Source organism: Thamnophis sirtalis, unplaced genomic scaffold (genome assembly GCF_051295495.1).
Source record: "Thamnophis sirtalis isolate CommonGarterSnake01/CBP01778 unplaced genomic scaffold, rThaSir2_p1.2 scaffold_5, whole genome shotgun sequence".
Lineage (NCBI taxonomy): Eukaryota > Metazoa > Chordata > Lepidosauria > Squamata > Natricidae > Thamnophis > Thamnophis sirtalis.
The window spans coordinates 71617720-71635944 of NW_028261385.1; the positions used below are offsets into that span (position 1 = coordinate 71617720).

General features: G+C 36.7%; 1 protein-coding gene across 3 annotated transcripts in view; it reads left to right on the forward strand.

Annotated features, from left to right (window-relative positions):
• DOCK8 (dedicator of cytokinesis 8) overlaps nucleotides 1-18225 on the forward strand; it is a 99951-nt gene that overhangs the window by 12283 nt on the left and 69443 nt on the right. For all 3 annotated transcript variants that reach the window (XM_087716013.1, XM_087716014.1, XM_087716015.1), the window contains exons 2-8: nucleotides 1551-1653; nucleotides 5451-5626; nucleotides 8580-8651; nucleotides 10507-10630; nucleotides 12484-12696; nucleotides 14023-14108; nucleotides 17430-17496. In XM_087716013.1, coding sequence (XP_087572139.1) covers nucleotides 1551-1653; nucleotides 5451-5626; nucleotides 8580-8651; nucleotides 10507-10630; nucleotides 12484-12696; nucleotides 14023-14108; nucleotides 17430-17496 — 841 coding nt within the window. The remainder of the gene's footprint in view (nucleotides 1-1550; nucleotides 1654-5450; nucleotides 5627-8579; nucleotides 8652-10506; nucleotides 10631-12483; nucleotides 12697-14022; nucleotides 14109-17429; nucleotides 17497-18225) is intronic.

Genomic DNA, 18225 nt, shown 5'->3' on the forward strand with positions numbered 1-18225 from the left:
TCAAGAGTAGTTTCTGGGGCTATGTTGTTAATCACAAACATGATTTACTGGCCAGAAAAAAAGGGAGGGGAGGGAAACAGCTGCAGCAGAGAGAAAAACTGCAACAAAGTACGGTTGACAGGTTATGCTATGTTCTGTATTTGAGATCTCAGTTTATTGTGGTAAGATGCAAGACTAAGAAACAGATGCTCTATGGGCCTGAAACTACTTTTGTTAGAAGGGCTATTGGGACTGAATCTTGAAAATCAGAACGTGCTTCCTTTCTCCCCTGCTTTATCTTCACGGGAATTGGAAGCTTCTTTGAGGCGTTTTCACAAATCTCTGTTTTGGTAATGGCTCATGCCACATTTCTCTGGTTGTTGCCTTGGTAGCAAATCTTCCTTCTGTTTGTCAAAGACGTCTTCTGTGCTGCCTGCCGTACAGGTAGTCCTTGATTTACAACCATTCGTTTAGTCACTGTTTGAAGTTACAACAGCACTGGAAAAGTGACTTACAGCTGTTTTCCACCCTTATGCAGCATCTCCATGGTTACGTGATCAACATTCAGGTGCTTGGCAACTGGCGTGTATTTATGACAGTTGGTCTGTCTCAGGGTCATGTGATCATCATCTCTAACCTTCCCAGCTGGCTTCCAACAAGCAAAGTTAATGCGAGAAGCCAGATTCACTTAGTGACCGTGTGATGGCCTTAACAACTGTGGCAAAAAGAGATTGTAAACTGGGGTGCGACTCATTTAACAACCGCCTTGCTTAGCAATAGAAATAGTACACTCAATTGTGGATAATAACCCATACCACAGCCCTGTATTTATCCAGAACAGTGTTTATTAAACATTTTTCTTTCAGGACCCTTGCCTATAAAAATTATGGAGGACCCCAAAATAGTGTTTGGGTGATATCTATTGACAGTCATTAAAAAATAAAAGTGACACACTCATAGAATATTTATTTATTGCATCATGTAAAAATAATATTAAATACATTACATATTGACATAACTAAAATATTTTTCAAGAAAAACATGTACTTTTAATAAATAAAAAAATTAATGAGAAGAGTGACATTGTTTTAAATTTTTGCAAATATCTTCAGTATCTGGCTAAATAAAAGATAAAAATAGAAACCAGGAGCAGTCCTCTTTAATTAGCAAGCTCATTAAATTAAGGCTTTTTTTAATGTTTAGAACAGTGATTTTCAACCTCCACAACATTAAGAGATATGAACTTGAACTCCCAGAATTCTCTAGCCAGTGCTGATTAGGAAATTCTGGGAGTTGAAGTCTGCGCTTCCTAATATGGTTGAGGTTGTATGGCCCATAAAACTAGGCACCGGAGTTGGTGTGGAACTGTGGAAAGATCCTACTCCCTGGATTTGACAGAAAAACACTCTCAAATGAAGAGACATCTGCATATGTCATTTTTATATTGTCGGTAAAAATGCTAACCGGAATAACAGGCAACAGTTTGATTACATGGAATGTGTTCCAATATTAAGAAAATATGCTCAGTTAAATGTGACAGGTATAACAAATTCTGTTGTTTTATATTGAAGGCATTCCTCAGCAGAAATAAGACGGCAGTTTGTGCAGCAACTATCCTTTGGACCCTTCTGTCAGCGAAGTAATAGTACGCCTGGTTTTTCTTCCATTAATCTGGTGAGCGTAAAAACTTATTTTTTAAAGATTTTTTTAAAATTCCACCTTTATTTTTTCATAAATAACTCAAAGTGACAAATGTATCTAATACTCCTTCCTCCTCCTTTCTCCAGAACAATAACTCTGTGTGGTAAATTGAGCTGAAAGTGAATGACTGACCCAAAGTCACTCAGCTGGCTTTCATGGTTAAGACAGAACTAGAACTCAGAGTCTCCTGGTTTCTAGTGCCATAGTCAGTAAACTAAACTGACCCTTATTAGTGTTTGTGCTTCATTTATCCCAGTTAACATGAGCAAGAACACTATATCTATCAGATAGGAAGAATAGGAGGAAAGGAAAGTTAGAATAGTGTTTGAAAAGGATTATGTCTCTCATGATTCAACTGCGAATTTCCCGCTTATTATTATTTTAAAATGATCCTTAGAGTGTCAACTCGCGAAGCTTTCCTGACCTGCTCCTGAGTTGTCATAGACAGGGGGATGGGAAATCATGCCTCGCAGCTGCACCAAGGAATTCACACTCAGTGAAAACAAAACACATCCCAGCTGGCCGAAGTCAAGGCCATCTCCATGGAGACCCGCAATGGCTGGTGGAAGTGACTTTTATGACTTGTGAAATTGCTTCCTTGGGGAAAGTGACTGGTGACACTCCTTGGGGGGAGAGGGCAACAGGGTCGGAGGCAAAACACGAACTGGGTGAAGTCAGAGCTGGCTTCACTTAGGTCATGCTGACATGGCGTTCCTAATAAACAACTGGATTTTTTTTGTAAAATAGCTTGAGGCTCCTGATTTTATTAGGGGATTGGCTGGAACCCTGACAGAGTTTATGGTTATTAGGTGCCCTGACAGACATTGGCTCCAATAAATGTATGTACATGTAAGTAAGTGGGAATCTGCCTAAATTGAAAAAATGATTATTTAAAAGTGATATTATCTAATCTGAATTGAAAGACAACAGATTAGTCTTTTTAATATAAAACTATAATAACTATGAAGTTGTCTGGGGACAATGCTTTCTCAATGATAGAGAACCACAAAATCAGAAGGCAGTCTGTTCCATTGCTTAATAATCCTCACAATCAAGAAATTCCTTGTTAATTCTAGTTTGTATCTCAATGTAAAGCTTCCACTGATTGGTTCTTGTCTTACCTTCAAGGATAATAAATATACTCTTCAGTATGCCATTCTATCATGTATCAGAAGATTGCTGTCATATGTTCCCTTATTCTTTGCTTATTTTAGCTAAAAATACCAGGTACCTTTAACCACTCATTGTAGATTTTAGCTTCCAAGCTATTGTCATTCTTCCCTTCATTATTTCCAGTTCCCCAGCATCTTTTGTGTCATGATGAGAACTGGACACAGTATTCCATATTTGGTCCTACCAATGAAACATGGAGCAGTATTATAACTTCCTGTGATCTTGTTGATGTAACCCCAAATTGCATTCACTTTTTGGCAGCTTCTGCACATTGTTGGCTTATCTTTAATCTGTAGTCTACCAAGACCCCCAAACCTCTCTCACAAGTACTGTTACTAAGCCAGTGTTAGGAGTATTAGCAACCTTCCCCTGCTTTGTGTCATACACAAATATTATATGCATGCCTTTTGTTCTCTTATCAATCTTCTGATACATGATAGAATGGCATACTGAAGAGTATATTTATTATCCTTGAAGGTAAGACAAGAACCAAGTCATTTAATAGGATGTTGAACAGTATTGGGCCCAGGAAAGAACCCTGATAGCACTGCATACGCTTCTCCATGTGGACATAGATGGACCAAGGATCATGTGCTGGCTCTGGTGTTCACCTGTGAATCCATCTGATTTCATTATGATGTTCTGATGAATGTTTATGTTATGGGATTCTCCGGAAATGTGCTGTTAAAAAACAGCCCCATACAACTTATTTCTTAACTGATTCAAATCTGTTTGAAACAGAGCACCATCTTTCACAATTAATATTGTACAATGTCTGTGTGGACATTTAACACATGAATATTGTGAAATACATGTATCTTAAGAGAACATTATAGAGGAGTTTTCAAGTTCTGCTGCTTTTATTAAAATGACAAAAGCCTTATTGCACCATCAAACTGCAAACTCTCTTCCTTTTGAAGCCTATTTTGTAGATATTATAATGCTCTATAAAAGGATGAGAAAAAGCCAATTTTTGTCATTTGTACAATCTTTCTGTAGACATCACCGATTACAAATGTTACTATTAAGAGACAACATTTCCTTCTTGATTTTAATATCTGCTAAAGTGAATGGAATTTTGCAGAACTTTATTTTATATATTTATCTTCAAACCTTTTAACTGTATTTTAATAAGAATAAGCAGGTTATTAGGAACCCACAGTTCTGAAAACTGAAACATAGTAAATATATATTTCCTGTCTCTTGAAGACATCTAATTCACTTCCTCAACTTGAGCAGCTGTCGGTTTAACTTTCTTGGAGATTCATTGGATGATAAAAAGTGTGTATTTTGTTCTCAAAAGGCTTTCTGCCAAGTTGCTTACTTTTTGTTTCATCTAGCCACCATTTTGATTGCATCATACTGCTAATTTTACTGCACTAAAAAGGTATGTTAATTGTTTCTCTGTAGGCTGCTTTTTATAGATAAACCTCACTGCCAAAATCTTAATTGCTTCTTTTTACTAATGGTTTTTATCTTTCCATAACAATTCTTTCCCCTACATATTTGTCACCTCTCAATAATTCCTGGTTGGTCTGGGCATGTGCTATGTATCCGACTTTTGGGGAAGTATTATTTATTTAACAAAGAAATTTGCTGTTGTCTGTAGCTAGCTAACAATATGTATATTTAAATATATATTATTTTTTATAATTTTTAGTATAATCTGCTAAATGCACATTAAAAATTACAATGGGATAAATGTGGTTTAGAAGACAATCTCAGTCTCCAGACACTGTCAGTCAAAATTATGACAGAAAAAAAGGTTATTTATAACTCAAAAATTATGTATGCTAATTCTAAATGTACCCAACTTCCTTGTTTTAACGGCTAGAATGGCTGAATAGAGTTCAAGGGCTTTACATATGAATCATAATCAGGCAGGTGGAGATTCTTTACTGATTGAAGATCCTGATTTTTCTAAGTTCTCATTTGTATGCAGAGCTTCTCTAGATGATATTTTCAACTGCAAAATCTTCTAAAGAGTACCATTGTAAGCCATCCAGAGTCACTTATGTGAAATGGGCAATATAAAAATGAGATGAGTTAAAAAACACATAAATAAAATAAAACAGGAGAAGAATAATGATAGTTTACTCAGTGTAGTCTTCCTTGTGGCAAGAACATTTGTACGGCTCTCAAATTTGGTAGCTTGTGACAATATCTTCCTTTGTGACCACATTCTCAATAAGGTAATTCGCATCTTGCCATTTGGCTTAGTTATGCAGCACATGGCACTTCCCTAATGAAACTAGATACAATTTGTTTTTAATTATGAAACTGCTTATATAATTTTGCCTAACATTACTAAAGAAAGAAAAAAGGTAGAAGAAAGGAGAAGATGTATTATTTGTCTAACAAATTCTCGTCATTTTTCAATAAGTTAAGGTTCAAGTAGCCTGATTTTTTTAAAAAACCTGTTGGCTTAAATGTTAGGGTTACATGTAAGAATTTGTATGTGATTTATGCCCTTTACTCTTGATCCATAAAATGAACTTTTTAGGGTGTTAGTGCATTTGAGGTTAATATTTAATGGAAACCCAGAAATGTGTTGTATATTTCTAAATAAAAAAAAATTCTTTCTTTTCTTTCTTTAGCCTCAGTTTTATGATGCTGTAGAACCAGTGGATTTCGAAGGTCTCTTAATGATGCAGCTGAATAGCCTAGATTCAGATCTCTTGCAAGAATTGGGTGATTTTCCTGAAGATGATTTGGAGGTGGTTTATGCTGCAAAGGAGCATAGAACCTTGGAACCATCATTACCAGAAGAAAAGTGAGGAAACCTTTAAAGCAAGCAGTTGAAACCTGTTTTTAATGTTCCCATTTTGGGTTTTTTTTTGAACCAGAAGTATTTCTCATCAATGTATTCTGGTTATCCAGTGTTTTGACAAATATCTTATTTATTTATTTATTTATTTATTTATTTATTTATTTATTTATTTATTTATTTCATCAAGCATGTATTAGATATCATGTATAAGTATAAACATGATTTTGAATACATGAAATGGATACGAATATAAAGGAACATTAGGACAGGGACGGTAGGCATGTTGGTGCGCTTATGCACCCACCTTACAGACCTCTTAGGAATGGGGTAAGTTGACAGTAGGCTATCTAAGGTTAAAGTTTTGGAGGTTTGGGGAAGAAACCACAGAGTCAGGTAGTGCATTTCAGGCATTGACCACTGTTGCTGAAGTCATATTTTCTGCAATCAAGTTTGGAGTGGTTTACCTTAAGTTTGTATCTTTTGTGTGCTCATGTATTGTTGTGGTTGAAACTGAAGTAATCATTGACAGGTAGGACATTGTAGTAGATAATTTTATGTACTACGCTTAGGTTACATCAAAGGTAGTGTTCTAGGTTGTCTAAGATCAAAATTTCAAATCTGGTGGCATAAGGTATTCTATTGCGAGCAAAAAAGTGGAGGACTCTTCTTGTGAAATATCTCTGGACTTGCTCATTGCTCAATTGTATTAATGTCCGATCTGCAGAGCGGGTTTCAGACAGATGAGATGTATTCGAGAATTGGTCTAGCAAATGTTTTGTATGGTCTGGTTAGCAGTACAATATTTAGAGAAGAAACTACGCAAGATTAGGTTAACAACTCTTAATGCCTTTTTGGCAATGTTATTACAGTGGACTCTGGCACTTAGATCATTAGATATGAGTACTCCAAGGTCCTTGATAGAGAGGGTCATCTACAGGGTCGTGTCTACCCAGCTTGTATTTTGTGTCCTGATTTTTTTTGCCATTGTGTAAGACACAACATTTGTTGGTTGCGATTTGAAGTTGCCAATTGTTTGACCATTCTGACACATAGCCAAGGTCTTTTTGAAGGGCAGCAGCATTGTCAGTGATGATAAATAGTTTTACATCATCAGCGAAGAGAACATAGTTGCTTATAATATGATTGCAAAGGTCATTTATGTAAAGTATAAAGAGTGTTGGTCCCAAAATGTTGCCTTGGGGGACACCGCTGTTAACAGGTGCAGAATTTGATAGGGTGCTCCCTATTTTGACCACTTGTTGTCTATTTGACATGAACGCAGCTATCCAATTATGCAGGGCTCCAGAGATGCCATAAGAGTTTAGTTTTAGAAGTAGTTTGTCATGTATCACTGAATCAAAAGCTTTATGGAAGTCTTATGTAAATTGCATCTATTGCTTTGCCCTGATCGAGTTTTGTAGTCTGCATGTTTTTGAAGTGTAGGAGCTGCAGATCACAGCATAAATTTTGTCTGAATATGATCTACATATTCTGGGATATCACTACAATACTTAAAAGAATTTATGGAAAAATAAATTTGTTTTCAAACATTGTATTCATAAATGTGTTGACTAAACATTTATTCACCCAGGGCAAACTCCTTGTAAAATGTATGATGATAGAACGATGGTAAATAAAATAAGTACAAAGGTTGATACAGTTTCAGATTTTCAGAGTTTAAAATATGGAGCCAGTACAAACCATTTTGACCTTAACTTTTTACTTACCTTAGGGTTTTGCATCATTCCTATTGTCACAAGCTCCTCTGATTTCACTTTGTTTTTCTTAACTGTATCTAGTGGCAAGCTAAGGGCAATACATTAGCAATATTTTTTTTCTGGCTTCGCCACATGAACTATTTTCTCTTCCAATACCTATAAGAGCTTACCTTATAAGGATACAAACAAACTATGGAAAAAGAAGGACAGATTATATTGAGACTATATTGAATGGGAAAAGTTCTTTCTCTTTATGTTCCAAAGAAAATTGCTTCCCTTCTGACCCAGGGTTATAGTTTGCACATATAATTGGACCCCAGACTGTGGTGATTGAGGGTTGATCACCTATGAGTACAATCCAAGGTCTACTGCTGCACAACTGCCACTCAGTGGTCAGGGACACAGTCTTCACATAGATGGAAAAATGTAATAAACCTAAAGTTTCCAGAACAAGAGAAAGATGGAAATTGAGCCTTATGTCTAAAAAGGGTATTGGCTAGCACATGGTATAGTATGGCCAGGACAAAAATTGTAAAAAGACTGAACATTGAGTTCACTATTATATTCAACTGGAATTTCTTTCACCCCACCTTCAGCTTTTCTGCAATTAAAATTCTTCTTTGAAATTTTTGGATTGTAGCAAACCTATTTAATTCCGGTGTAGCCTACCAGAGAGAACGCCAACAATCCCAAACATTAGAACATTTTAATTTTCATCAAAATAATTTTCATCAAAATTTTCATTTTTTCTCTCTCTAAGTATTTTCTATTAATAGATCTGGAGATCCGAGGAGTGACCATTTTCATGAAAAGCATGTGCTGCATCAATGAATTGCATCTTTTTTGTCAGATAAGATAAACAAAGGGATTATGTTATCTGTGTCCCTTTTTTTCTGGACTGTATTTTAGCAGACCAGTGCTTCCCCAGTCCCTTTCTTTGATATTTGTTTATTTACACTGTGTGGTTTGTACTTTAAAATATAGTCATTATACTTCATAATGCTATCAGTATACTTTAATTTTTAAGTTATTTTTTTATAGATGACATTTTCTTATTAATAGCATGTTGAATAAGATGTTCAAAAATTTAACTTGAAAACTAGATTTGGAGACGACAAAAATCACTTCAAAAATATTTTTTTATTACGTGAGAAGAATAGCCATGTTGCTGTTATTATATTGACCATCTTTATGTATGATAACTAATTATGCATAGAAATATTTTTGCGTCTCCCTAGGACTGAATTGGATTTACATGTCCGGGACTGTGTTCAGACTTATATTCGTGACTGGCTGATTGTGAATCGAAAGTAAGTCCTTCATAACTCAATAATTACCCAGGGGAAAGTTGAAATCTACTGTTTTGATTAATTATCTAATTACCCAAGAAGTAAGTGGTAATTACTCTCATTAGGTTTACTAAATGGATTGAGTTCAGAAAATGTTACTGGCACTAATAATGGTTTGCTACAGTTGGATTGGGGCATCAATCATACAATATTAGGATCCAACCAAAAATAATTGTTTATTGTTGAGAGGAGAAGGAAACAATAATGGTTGTACTCTTACATTTGTCTAAATGCAGCAGCATTTCCCAGATTAGAGTTATGCTTACTTGGTTCTTTAGCAAACCTCCATCTGGAAGTACCATATTTTTTGGAGTATAAGATGCACCATTTTTCCTCAAAAGAGGCTGAAAATCTGGGTGTGTCTTATACACCGAATACAGCATTTTTTTGCCTCCCGAAGCCCTGCCCCCTTCACCAAAATGTCCGTGCATACCCTTATGGAGGCTTTCAGAGTGCTCCTGGGGGCTGGGGAGGGCAGAAATGAGCAAAAATGGACGTTTTTTGCCCCCAACCCCCAGCAACACTCAACCTCCATAAGGCTATGTGTGCAATTTTTTTGACAAAATATGGGCCCATTTTTGCGAAAAACGGGCCGTTTTTGGGATGTTTGCAGAGTCCAAAAACTTTTTTTTTCCCTTTCAGAAAGCTTTTTAGTTAGAGTGATTGATGAGAATTAGATTGATCAAGTGCTGTGCCAGCAGAAACAAGTCTTAGGTGCTGCAGAGTGTTAGTGATTTCTTTGTCCAGCACATGGATAAATACATCTGGAAACATCTTCCTACCTACCTACTCTATCTCTCTCTCCCTACCTATCTACTGTATTTCTCTATCTCTTTCTGTTTCTCTCTCTATCCCTCTACCTACTTACCTATACCCTCTCTCCCTCCCTCCCTACCAACTGTATTTCTCTATTTCTCTCTCTCTCTATTTCTCTCTCTCTATCCCTTTATCTAACTACCTACCTACCTATCTACTCTCTCTCTCTCCCTACCTACCTACTGTATTTCTCTCTCTTTCTTTCCCTCTCTATCCCTCTATCTACCTACCTACCTACTTTTTTTATTTATTTGCCTCAAAACCTTGGTGCGTCTTATACTCTGGTGCGTCTTACACTCTGAAAAATACGGTACTCTGCTTCATTAAAAAGTGACAGGAAAATCTCAAGTGCAGCCATATCAATGGCCACTCTATTTTGGCCTACAAAGCAAAAGGCTCATTGGCACCTCCCTTTTGGCTTGAAGAAGTATCACTGATATATTGGAGAAGAGCAGAATAGTGAAACTAGGTTAGACCCGAAGTACCATGAGCATGTTTCTAGCAACATCTGGGACACAAGGGTTGAGTGAGTGTTGGTGGGTGTTAGTATTCTCTTGAAAAAGAATATGCATAAGAATTGCTCTCCATATTATTCTGTAGTGGTAACCCATATCAACAGCATTTAGATTTATATACCGCTTCACAGTGCTTTACAGTCCTTTCTAAGTGGTTTAGAGAATCAGCATATTGCCCCCAATAATCTGGGTTAAGGATGGAAGGCTGAGTCAACCTTGAGCCTGGTGAGATTCAAACTGCCAAACTGCAGGCAGCTGGCAGTCAGCAGAAGTAGAAGTAGCCTGCAGTACTGCATTCCAACCACTGCACCACCAAAGATCTTCTATATAGCAATTTATTATAACTTTGTATTCCGTTTAAGCAGTTCTTAAATCAATTTGGGGTATTGTATATTTTTTTATATAATTTATTTACATGATAACAATTGATCTTTCATTTTGTCTCATTTTCTAAAACTGAAATCTAATTGGCTATTTTACTAAAGAAATCAAGGAAGCAATGAGGCGTATAACTTTATGAAAACAGGATCCAGGACAGATTTCCACAAAAGCCTTCAAAAGCAAACATTTGAGTCTGAAATGTTGGATTTTCACGATTCCAGTTATCAGGTACACTTAGGGAATAGACTTGAAAGAATGCTTTGAAAAGAAAATGGAGCAGTAGGCAGTGGTGGAGCAAAGCGGCCATTGGGAGGAGCCTCTTTTTCTAAGAATTCCTCGGGAGCATTTGTGTGTCATGCTATAGGACCACTCAAATGGCACATCTGAACTTCCTTCCCAAATTAGAAGGAATAGCACCAGGTTGATGAGGGAACATGAAAAGTAATGAAGCATTATTTTTAAATATTGTGGAATAAGAGAAGAAAGTCCTATTTAAATGTTAAGCTGTATAACAGTGGGTTCCAATCTTGTCAACTTTTAAGACTTGTTAATTTCAACTCGAAACCATGGAATTCCAGAAGTTGAAGTCTACAAGTCTTAAAGTTGCCAAATTCTGCACTCTTGCTCTGTAGCAATTCAAGAATTCTTAATCTTCTCCAAAAGTATCTGATATGTTTCTTGTCCTACTGTTTTTTCATATTGAAAAATCTTGAAACTCTAGAAAGTGTGCAGAGAAAAGCAACAAAAATGATTGGGGGACTGGAGGCAAAAAAAAAAACATTGAACTTTTGCAGGAAGTGGGTATGTCTAGTCTAATGAAGAGAAGGAATAAGGGTAACATGATGGCAATAGAATTCCAACCTAGAATTAAGAAGATATTTCCTCACAATTAGAATGATTAATCAGTGGAATGACTTCCCTCCAGAAGTTGTGGGAATTCCAAAACTAGTTTTTAAAGAAGAGATTGGACAGCCATTTGTCTGAAACGGTATAGGGCCATGATGGCGAATTTATGGCACCTGTGCTACAGGTGGCACATGGAGCCACTTGTCAGGGTATGCGAGGCGTTGCCCTGCCAGCTGACCAGCGCACTTGTGCATGCTGGCCAACTGAATTCAGCCTTTTTTAAAGCCATTTTTCACTCTCCCCAGGCTCCAGAGGCTTTATAGGAGCCTGGGAAGGGCAAAAAGAGCCTCCCCTGCTCCCCTAGAGGCCCTCCGGAGGCTTCAGGAGCTTCCCTGAAGCCTACGGAGTGCAAAAAAACAGCCCTATGGGCAACCCAGAAGTTTGGGAACGGACTTCTGGTTTGCTCGTAGGGTCGGTTTAAGCCCTACAGAGGCTTCAGGGACCTTCAGGAGACTTCCCTGAAGCATCCAGAGGACTAAAAACGACCCTACTTCCAGTTTTCTTGTAGGGCCAGTTTAAGCCCTCCGGAAGCCTCCTGAAGGTCCTTGAAGTCTCCGGAGGACCTCCAGGGGAGGCGGGGGAGGTTGTTTCACCTCCCTCTGGAGCCTGGGGAGAGCTAAAAAAGCATTTAAAAAATGGGGGGAGCGCCTCTCATGCACACATGTGCACTGGGGGGGTGTCCCACATTTCATTGTGGGTATGGTATGCCCACACATGACCCCCCTGCACTCCCCCCTTATGGCACGCGACCCAAAAAAGGTTCGCCATCACTGGTATAGGGTTTCCTGCTTGAGTAGGAGCTAGAAGACCTCCAAGGTTGTTCCAACTCTGTTATTCCATTATTCTGTGTGAAATAAATGGCTGTGTTAAAAGGAGAGTTAAAAGTTCCATTTAACATTTATTTCATGGCATTGGAAATCTAATATCTGTTATTGCAATGGATAAATATGGAAATATGACACAGAAACATGATAGAAATATTCAGTATTGCAATGGTGTCGAATATCTATAGCTCAGGTGAAGGTTCATTCTCTGAGTTTGTGGGTTGAGTTTCTGAACATTTGGTTACCAGGCTAGGTAACATCTTCAGTGGAGTTTAGGCTCAGAGAACAAACCTTTACTCTCAATATTCAGTATATTTAATTTGTTCAACTATTCCCTATTTGCTTGAGCAGACAGGTCCCAGGCGCTTAAAAGTCCTCTGTGATGGATCCAATAAAACCACCTTGACATCTGGAGAAATTTGCCTGCGCAGCCTACCGCTTGATCCCCGATTGACCAACCTATTGCAGACTGCTAAAGCAGAAGACATTCAAAGGCAAAATGAAGAGGCACGGAAAACCAACCGGCCTACTGAGTTGTTTGCTCTGTATCCCGGTATAGATGAGGTAAGCCGTATATTTTCTGGCACAACTATACTTCAACCATCTGGGTTTTCAAAGGAACTATAATACAAAGGATGGTATATGTTAGACATTAATTCCACTCAGCCCAGATGGTGTAATTAACTATGGCAATTGTCATTCAAAAACATTTGAAGAAAAAGTAGTAACAGAGATGATAAAGAGTCTGAGGACTAAATCAAGGGAAATAGATATGTATAGCCTAACAAAGAGAAAGACTAGGGATGATATGAAAGAAGGTTTCTAGTTTTGAGGATGTCATATGAAGCTATCATATGTGTAGCCATGTTTTATTGTAGTCATTTCCTATTCTTTTTCTAGGTATTCTGTAAGGGGATCTAACAAGGCTTCAGGTTTGCCACATTCTAGCAGTAGGAAGGGGGGTTGTAGAGATAAGGGGGAATATTATGGCTAGCTAACATTCTTTCCCATGGGAACAGAGAATGTGCCTGCAGATGGCTGAAGGTGGAGTTTGAAGTCACTGGGCAGTTGGACTGTGAGCTGATTGGAGAATGTGACTCTGGGAGGAAGTTTCAAACTTTTGCTTCTTGCTGGGTGTAATTCCGGGGTTTCGTCAGAGCCAGAATTACACCAAGACCTTGCCAATTTGATACAGTCCTAATAAATAGACTTTGGAATATGAATGCTTTGGATTACTCATTCAGGGAACTTATTACTTGGAAGCCTGACAGAGGAGCTGTCACAGAAAAAAAAAGGCATTGATGTATTCTCCATAGCACCCAAGGGTAGGGCAAGAAGCAGTGTGTGGGTTAAGAGAAATCCAACCTGGAACTGAGGAGAACAATTAACAAATGGAACAGCTTGCGTCCCAGAGTTGTGGATGCTCCCTTGCTGGAGTTTTTCAACAAAAGATTGGACAACCATTTGTCCAGGATGGTATAAGGTCTCCTGCTTTACAATTTCTTATAAGGGATTGGACTAGAAGACCTGTAAGGTCCCTTCCAGATGTAGGATTCTATGATTCTATCAGTTATTTGGGGCAAGTCCTAAAGGCTTGATAGAATGCTTTGAATTGCTGATTGCTGAATTGCATACCAGTACCACTGCAGCTCCTGCAGCAATGATGCAAAGTCTTTGTATCATAATTGCCCCTGCGACTGTGCAGACTGCTGCATTCTAAACAAACTTCCCTGGCTTGACTATAATTATGATGACTTCCTACATTTTCTGCATTAATTTTTTGCCTGATTGTAAAGTAAGAAATGAAGGGATGGCAATAGATGATGTCTGTCAAAGTATAGGAAGCTAAAATGAATCAAAACAAATAACTATGCTTAATGTTTTTAATAGGAGGATTCTGTACAAATACGACCAATACCTGAATGCCCAAAGGAGTATCTAGGTAATAGGATATTAGTGAAAATACAGACACTGAAGTAAGTGCTACATCATTGGTGCGAATGGAACAGCTTTAGGGGTTTGGGTCAATCAGATGGCATATAGAGCAACCTACACAACAGAATGAAGGAATGAAATCTATAAAATAGAAAGCAAGAAAATGACAGATGTAAAACAAATTTTCTCCATGTGCTAGTTTTTTTATTTTTTTTAATTAAACAAAAACACAAAAAAAGAATCATCCTTCATTACATCTTGTAGAAAGTGTGTCGATTGGTTACAGATAACTTTCGTGCATTTCTTCCACAGTCATTACTTATAGTTCATATTAGATTATACACTTTAAGTCAAAAATCTTTGTATATCTTACTATCAATGTACCCCAATTCTCATTTGACTACAATTATTTGAACATGCTTTTACCTCAAATCATTCATACTTAAAGACACAACCACATAATGGCATTCATTAGCTATTTCAAAAAATCCTCCCATAACATTACACCTTTATAGCATCTTTTAAGTAAAAGTCAATAGATAACATTTTAAGCCTTCCCCCTCCTTTTTCCCCCAACTCACTGACTAACATTTATATCTAAGTTACTTTAGCCAATACCATAGCATGTATATATTGTTAAACAATGACCATTAACATTTCTTTGTTGTTATTATAATTGGCTAAAAATCATTTACTATTTATGCCCCATCTCCTCTCATTAGGGCCCCCACCCCAAAAAAACCCTTTACACTCTTATAACAAGATCTAAATGAAAATTTGTTAATAAAATTTATAGGTCTTTTTCCCAAGTCACAATTTACAATTTATATCCAAATTTCTTTTACTAAATTGTCAATACATGTATATATCATTACGCTGTACCCAGTATCATTTCATTATTATTATTATTATTTATGGTTAATTAATTGTTAATGAGTAAACATTTAATAACAATCTAAAACAATCTAGAAGTTACAAAGTTCCTACTAATTAATCACCAATAATAAAAAAACTAATTTTTTTATTACCAACTTTCATTGTCAACCTGTATCTTTCCAGTAACAAAACAGTCTTATCTCTCTTGTCAATTGTGGAGTCAATCTTCTTTTTCTCTTTTGTAAGGTTTTTATAGGCTTATCTCCGCACTTTGTTGCTTGAAGGGTCTCTCAGATAATCTCCTTGCCCACCAGTTGCTACTAAAGTTAACTTGTCTTTGTCAATCTTGCTTCTGAAAAAATTTCTCTTCTTATGTCTTTCATTAGTATTTTTTTCTCTTCTCTGTCCTGGAATCTAGGGTAGAGCTTCAATTCATCAAATTCCCTTTTCTACATTCCCTTTCCATTTTCACCCACATTTGCTCCATTATTCAATTCATCTATTTTCTTATCTTTATCTTCTATATCTTCATTCTCCCCTTTAATTTTGGGGGCTCCAACCCCATCATCTTTTGCTGTGAGGAAGACTAGTCTTTCCAGCTTCTTCTCAATTCTCCCATACCCTTCCAATAGATTTTGAATTCCAGCCAAGATATTTTGGAATTTTAAGGTTTTCTCATCTAAGTATTGACCCATGTTTCCAAAACAGAAGAGAGAAAGAAAAAGAAAAACCAATAATGACTGCCAGTCTAGTCTTTCCAGGCTTCTCTTAGCTTTTTTTTTTAAATTTAAGTTGACTTAAACCCAAGTTAGCTCTTCAAAGGAGAAGGGTTCTGTTTCTTTCTTTCTTTCTTTCTTTCTTTCTTTCTTTCTTTCTTTCTTTCTTTCTTTCTTTCTCTGCCAAAATAGTTCTCAAAGGCACCTGTGAAAACAGTTGGTGCCCTTGGTTTTTTATCAGTTTCTGTAAACAAGTTGCAAACCCTTCAGCTGCAGAGTTAGTGAAGTCAAATAAAGAAAGAGATAAGTTGTTTCAAAAAAACCCTCTGACTGGCAGTTAATTTTCACCTTCTTTAGGAAACAAAGTTCTTTAGATTGCTTTTAGTGTGATTTAATAACAAGTAGTAGGAAGAACTGTTAAAATAAAAAGGAAGGTTTTAATCCAAAAGTCAAAAAATAAGCAACAAGAAGCAGAAGAAAAAAAATCAATCCATTCACTTTAAGAGGAGAAATGGAGAATGTGACGGACATTTCAATCCACAAAAAATAGTTACAATGACAAAGGAAAAAAAAAACTTTTCACAGTGATCCCATTAGGATTATTTTTGCAGCTCAGTTCTTTTGTTTAAGGATCAATTTGGCTTTAAGGAAACATTTCTTTGGGCAGTCTTTAGCAAAGTAGAAAAAATATCTCACCAGATGGACTCACTTTCTCTTTTTCCTTCCTTCCTTCTGGAGCGTCCCGACTACATCAGCCTAGGGGCTGCCTGTTCACCGCAGGCTTGAAGCACTTCCCTTGGGTCTAACAGGGATTTTGCGATATCCCTAAGACAAGCAAAGCTTTGTCTTCCTGATCACCATCTCTACGGGACGGTTTAGGTCTCAATGGACACCCCCCCCCAGCGGCAAAAGTGTCAACAGCGGTCTCAGAGTGTCGAGACAGCACGTTGTAACATCACGATGTGGCTCCTCCTCTCCATGTGCTAGTTTTCTTCATTCAGAAAACTTTTTTATTTAGGAAAGTACTTAAAAAACTTACCATGTGTAGTAGGCAAAACACTCAAGTTCTCTATTTCTGCTTATTCTTATCTTTATATATACATCCAACTAGTAAGAGTTATCTAGCCATGTTGTCTTCTTTTAAAAATGAGTTTTTATTTTAGGTGTAGTATTTACTATGTTTAACTGAAGCTTAACATGGATTAAACTCATTTAGTATTTGTTAACATTGCTACATTTTTTTTAGAATGATAAATGTAAAATGCTGCCCCTGTTGTTCTACCTTAGGAAAAAATTATCAAGATGGCTGCAAAAACCTCTATATCATTATAGATGAAGGTTCTAGATCTAGATGAAAGAGGATCAGCAACCAGCTTTGTAGCATCTTCTTCCCTCAGACTAGTTAGATCCAATTTGCTCTGTTCTCAAAAGATTTGGTTTATAAAGAAAAATGGGACCATTTATTTATTTATTATTAATTGATTTTTAAGTGATCATTATTTTGTTATTGGAAACAGCAAACATTCCTCTGCTCATAGGAAATATTAGATTCCATCCAAAACAATAGAAAAACAAAACAGCCACGGTATATACTTATATCTACGTTTTGAAATTGTTTAGTGTTGGCACTGAGGATTAAGTAGATAAAGCAAGACTAAGTTTTGAGTTAATTTTTCCAGTACATGTATTATTCTAAGTAGCCATTATCCTTGATTTCATGTCACATGAATTACTTTATTAATAGTTAGTGCCTTATTTTCTCCTTTGCAGATTTGAAATTGAAATCGAGCCATTATTTGTAACCTTAGCTCTTTATGATATAAGAGAAAGGAAAAAGGTAAGAGTGTAGCAGCACTATTTTCATTTAAATGCAGTGTTTAATATTTTGCTGAGATCTTGGGTGTTTGCTAAGCTTGGTTTCCTTCTTGCAGAAGTTTCATTGCCAAAGTAGACATCACTGTCATGTTTTGACGCAGGGAGACAGTTTGCTGGTTTTCTATGTGCGATCAGGATTGTTCTGATTTATGTACTGTTTCTCATTAGCCTATCTGAGTTAGTGGGCTGGATTGTTTTCTCTTAAACAGTTCCTGCCTATGGTTAATATTTATTATATTTCACTGTAAAGACTATACACTGGAAGGTTATAGGTAACTTTTAGGCAACAAAATTACCTATAACTTTTTGTTACAGTTAACTTTAGACAAAAGGTTTGGAGTTTTGTTTTCATCTACCCTGGCTGCCAAGATATTGTGCTCCCATTTCCAGGGAAATGGAACAGGATTGAAGCTTCCTTGATAGCCAATGATAATAAAATGTAGATTTATAAATTACACTTTGATCCAAGGGAATGAAAATTCCAGTCTGAATTATTTTATTCCTCCTCATGATTTGAACCAATTATTTTGTTCTACCTCATCTACCGCACATTTTCAACAACTGCCTATAGTTTTGGAAAATATAATTAGCTAATGATTTATGTTATCTGTTTATTCAACACACTTGTAGCCTGTCACAATCAACATGACCCTTAGTAGATTGCAGTGCTGTATATAACACAAAATAAGCA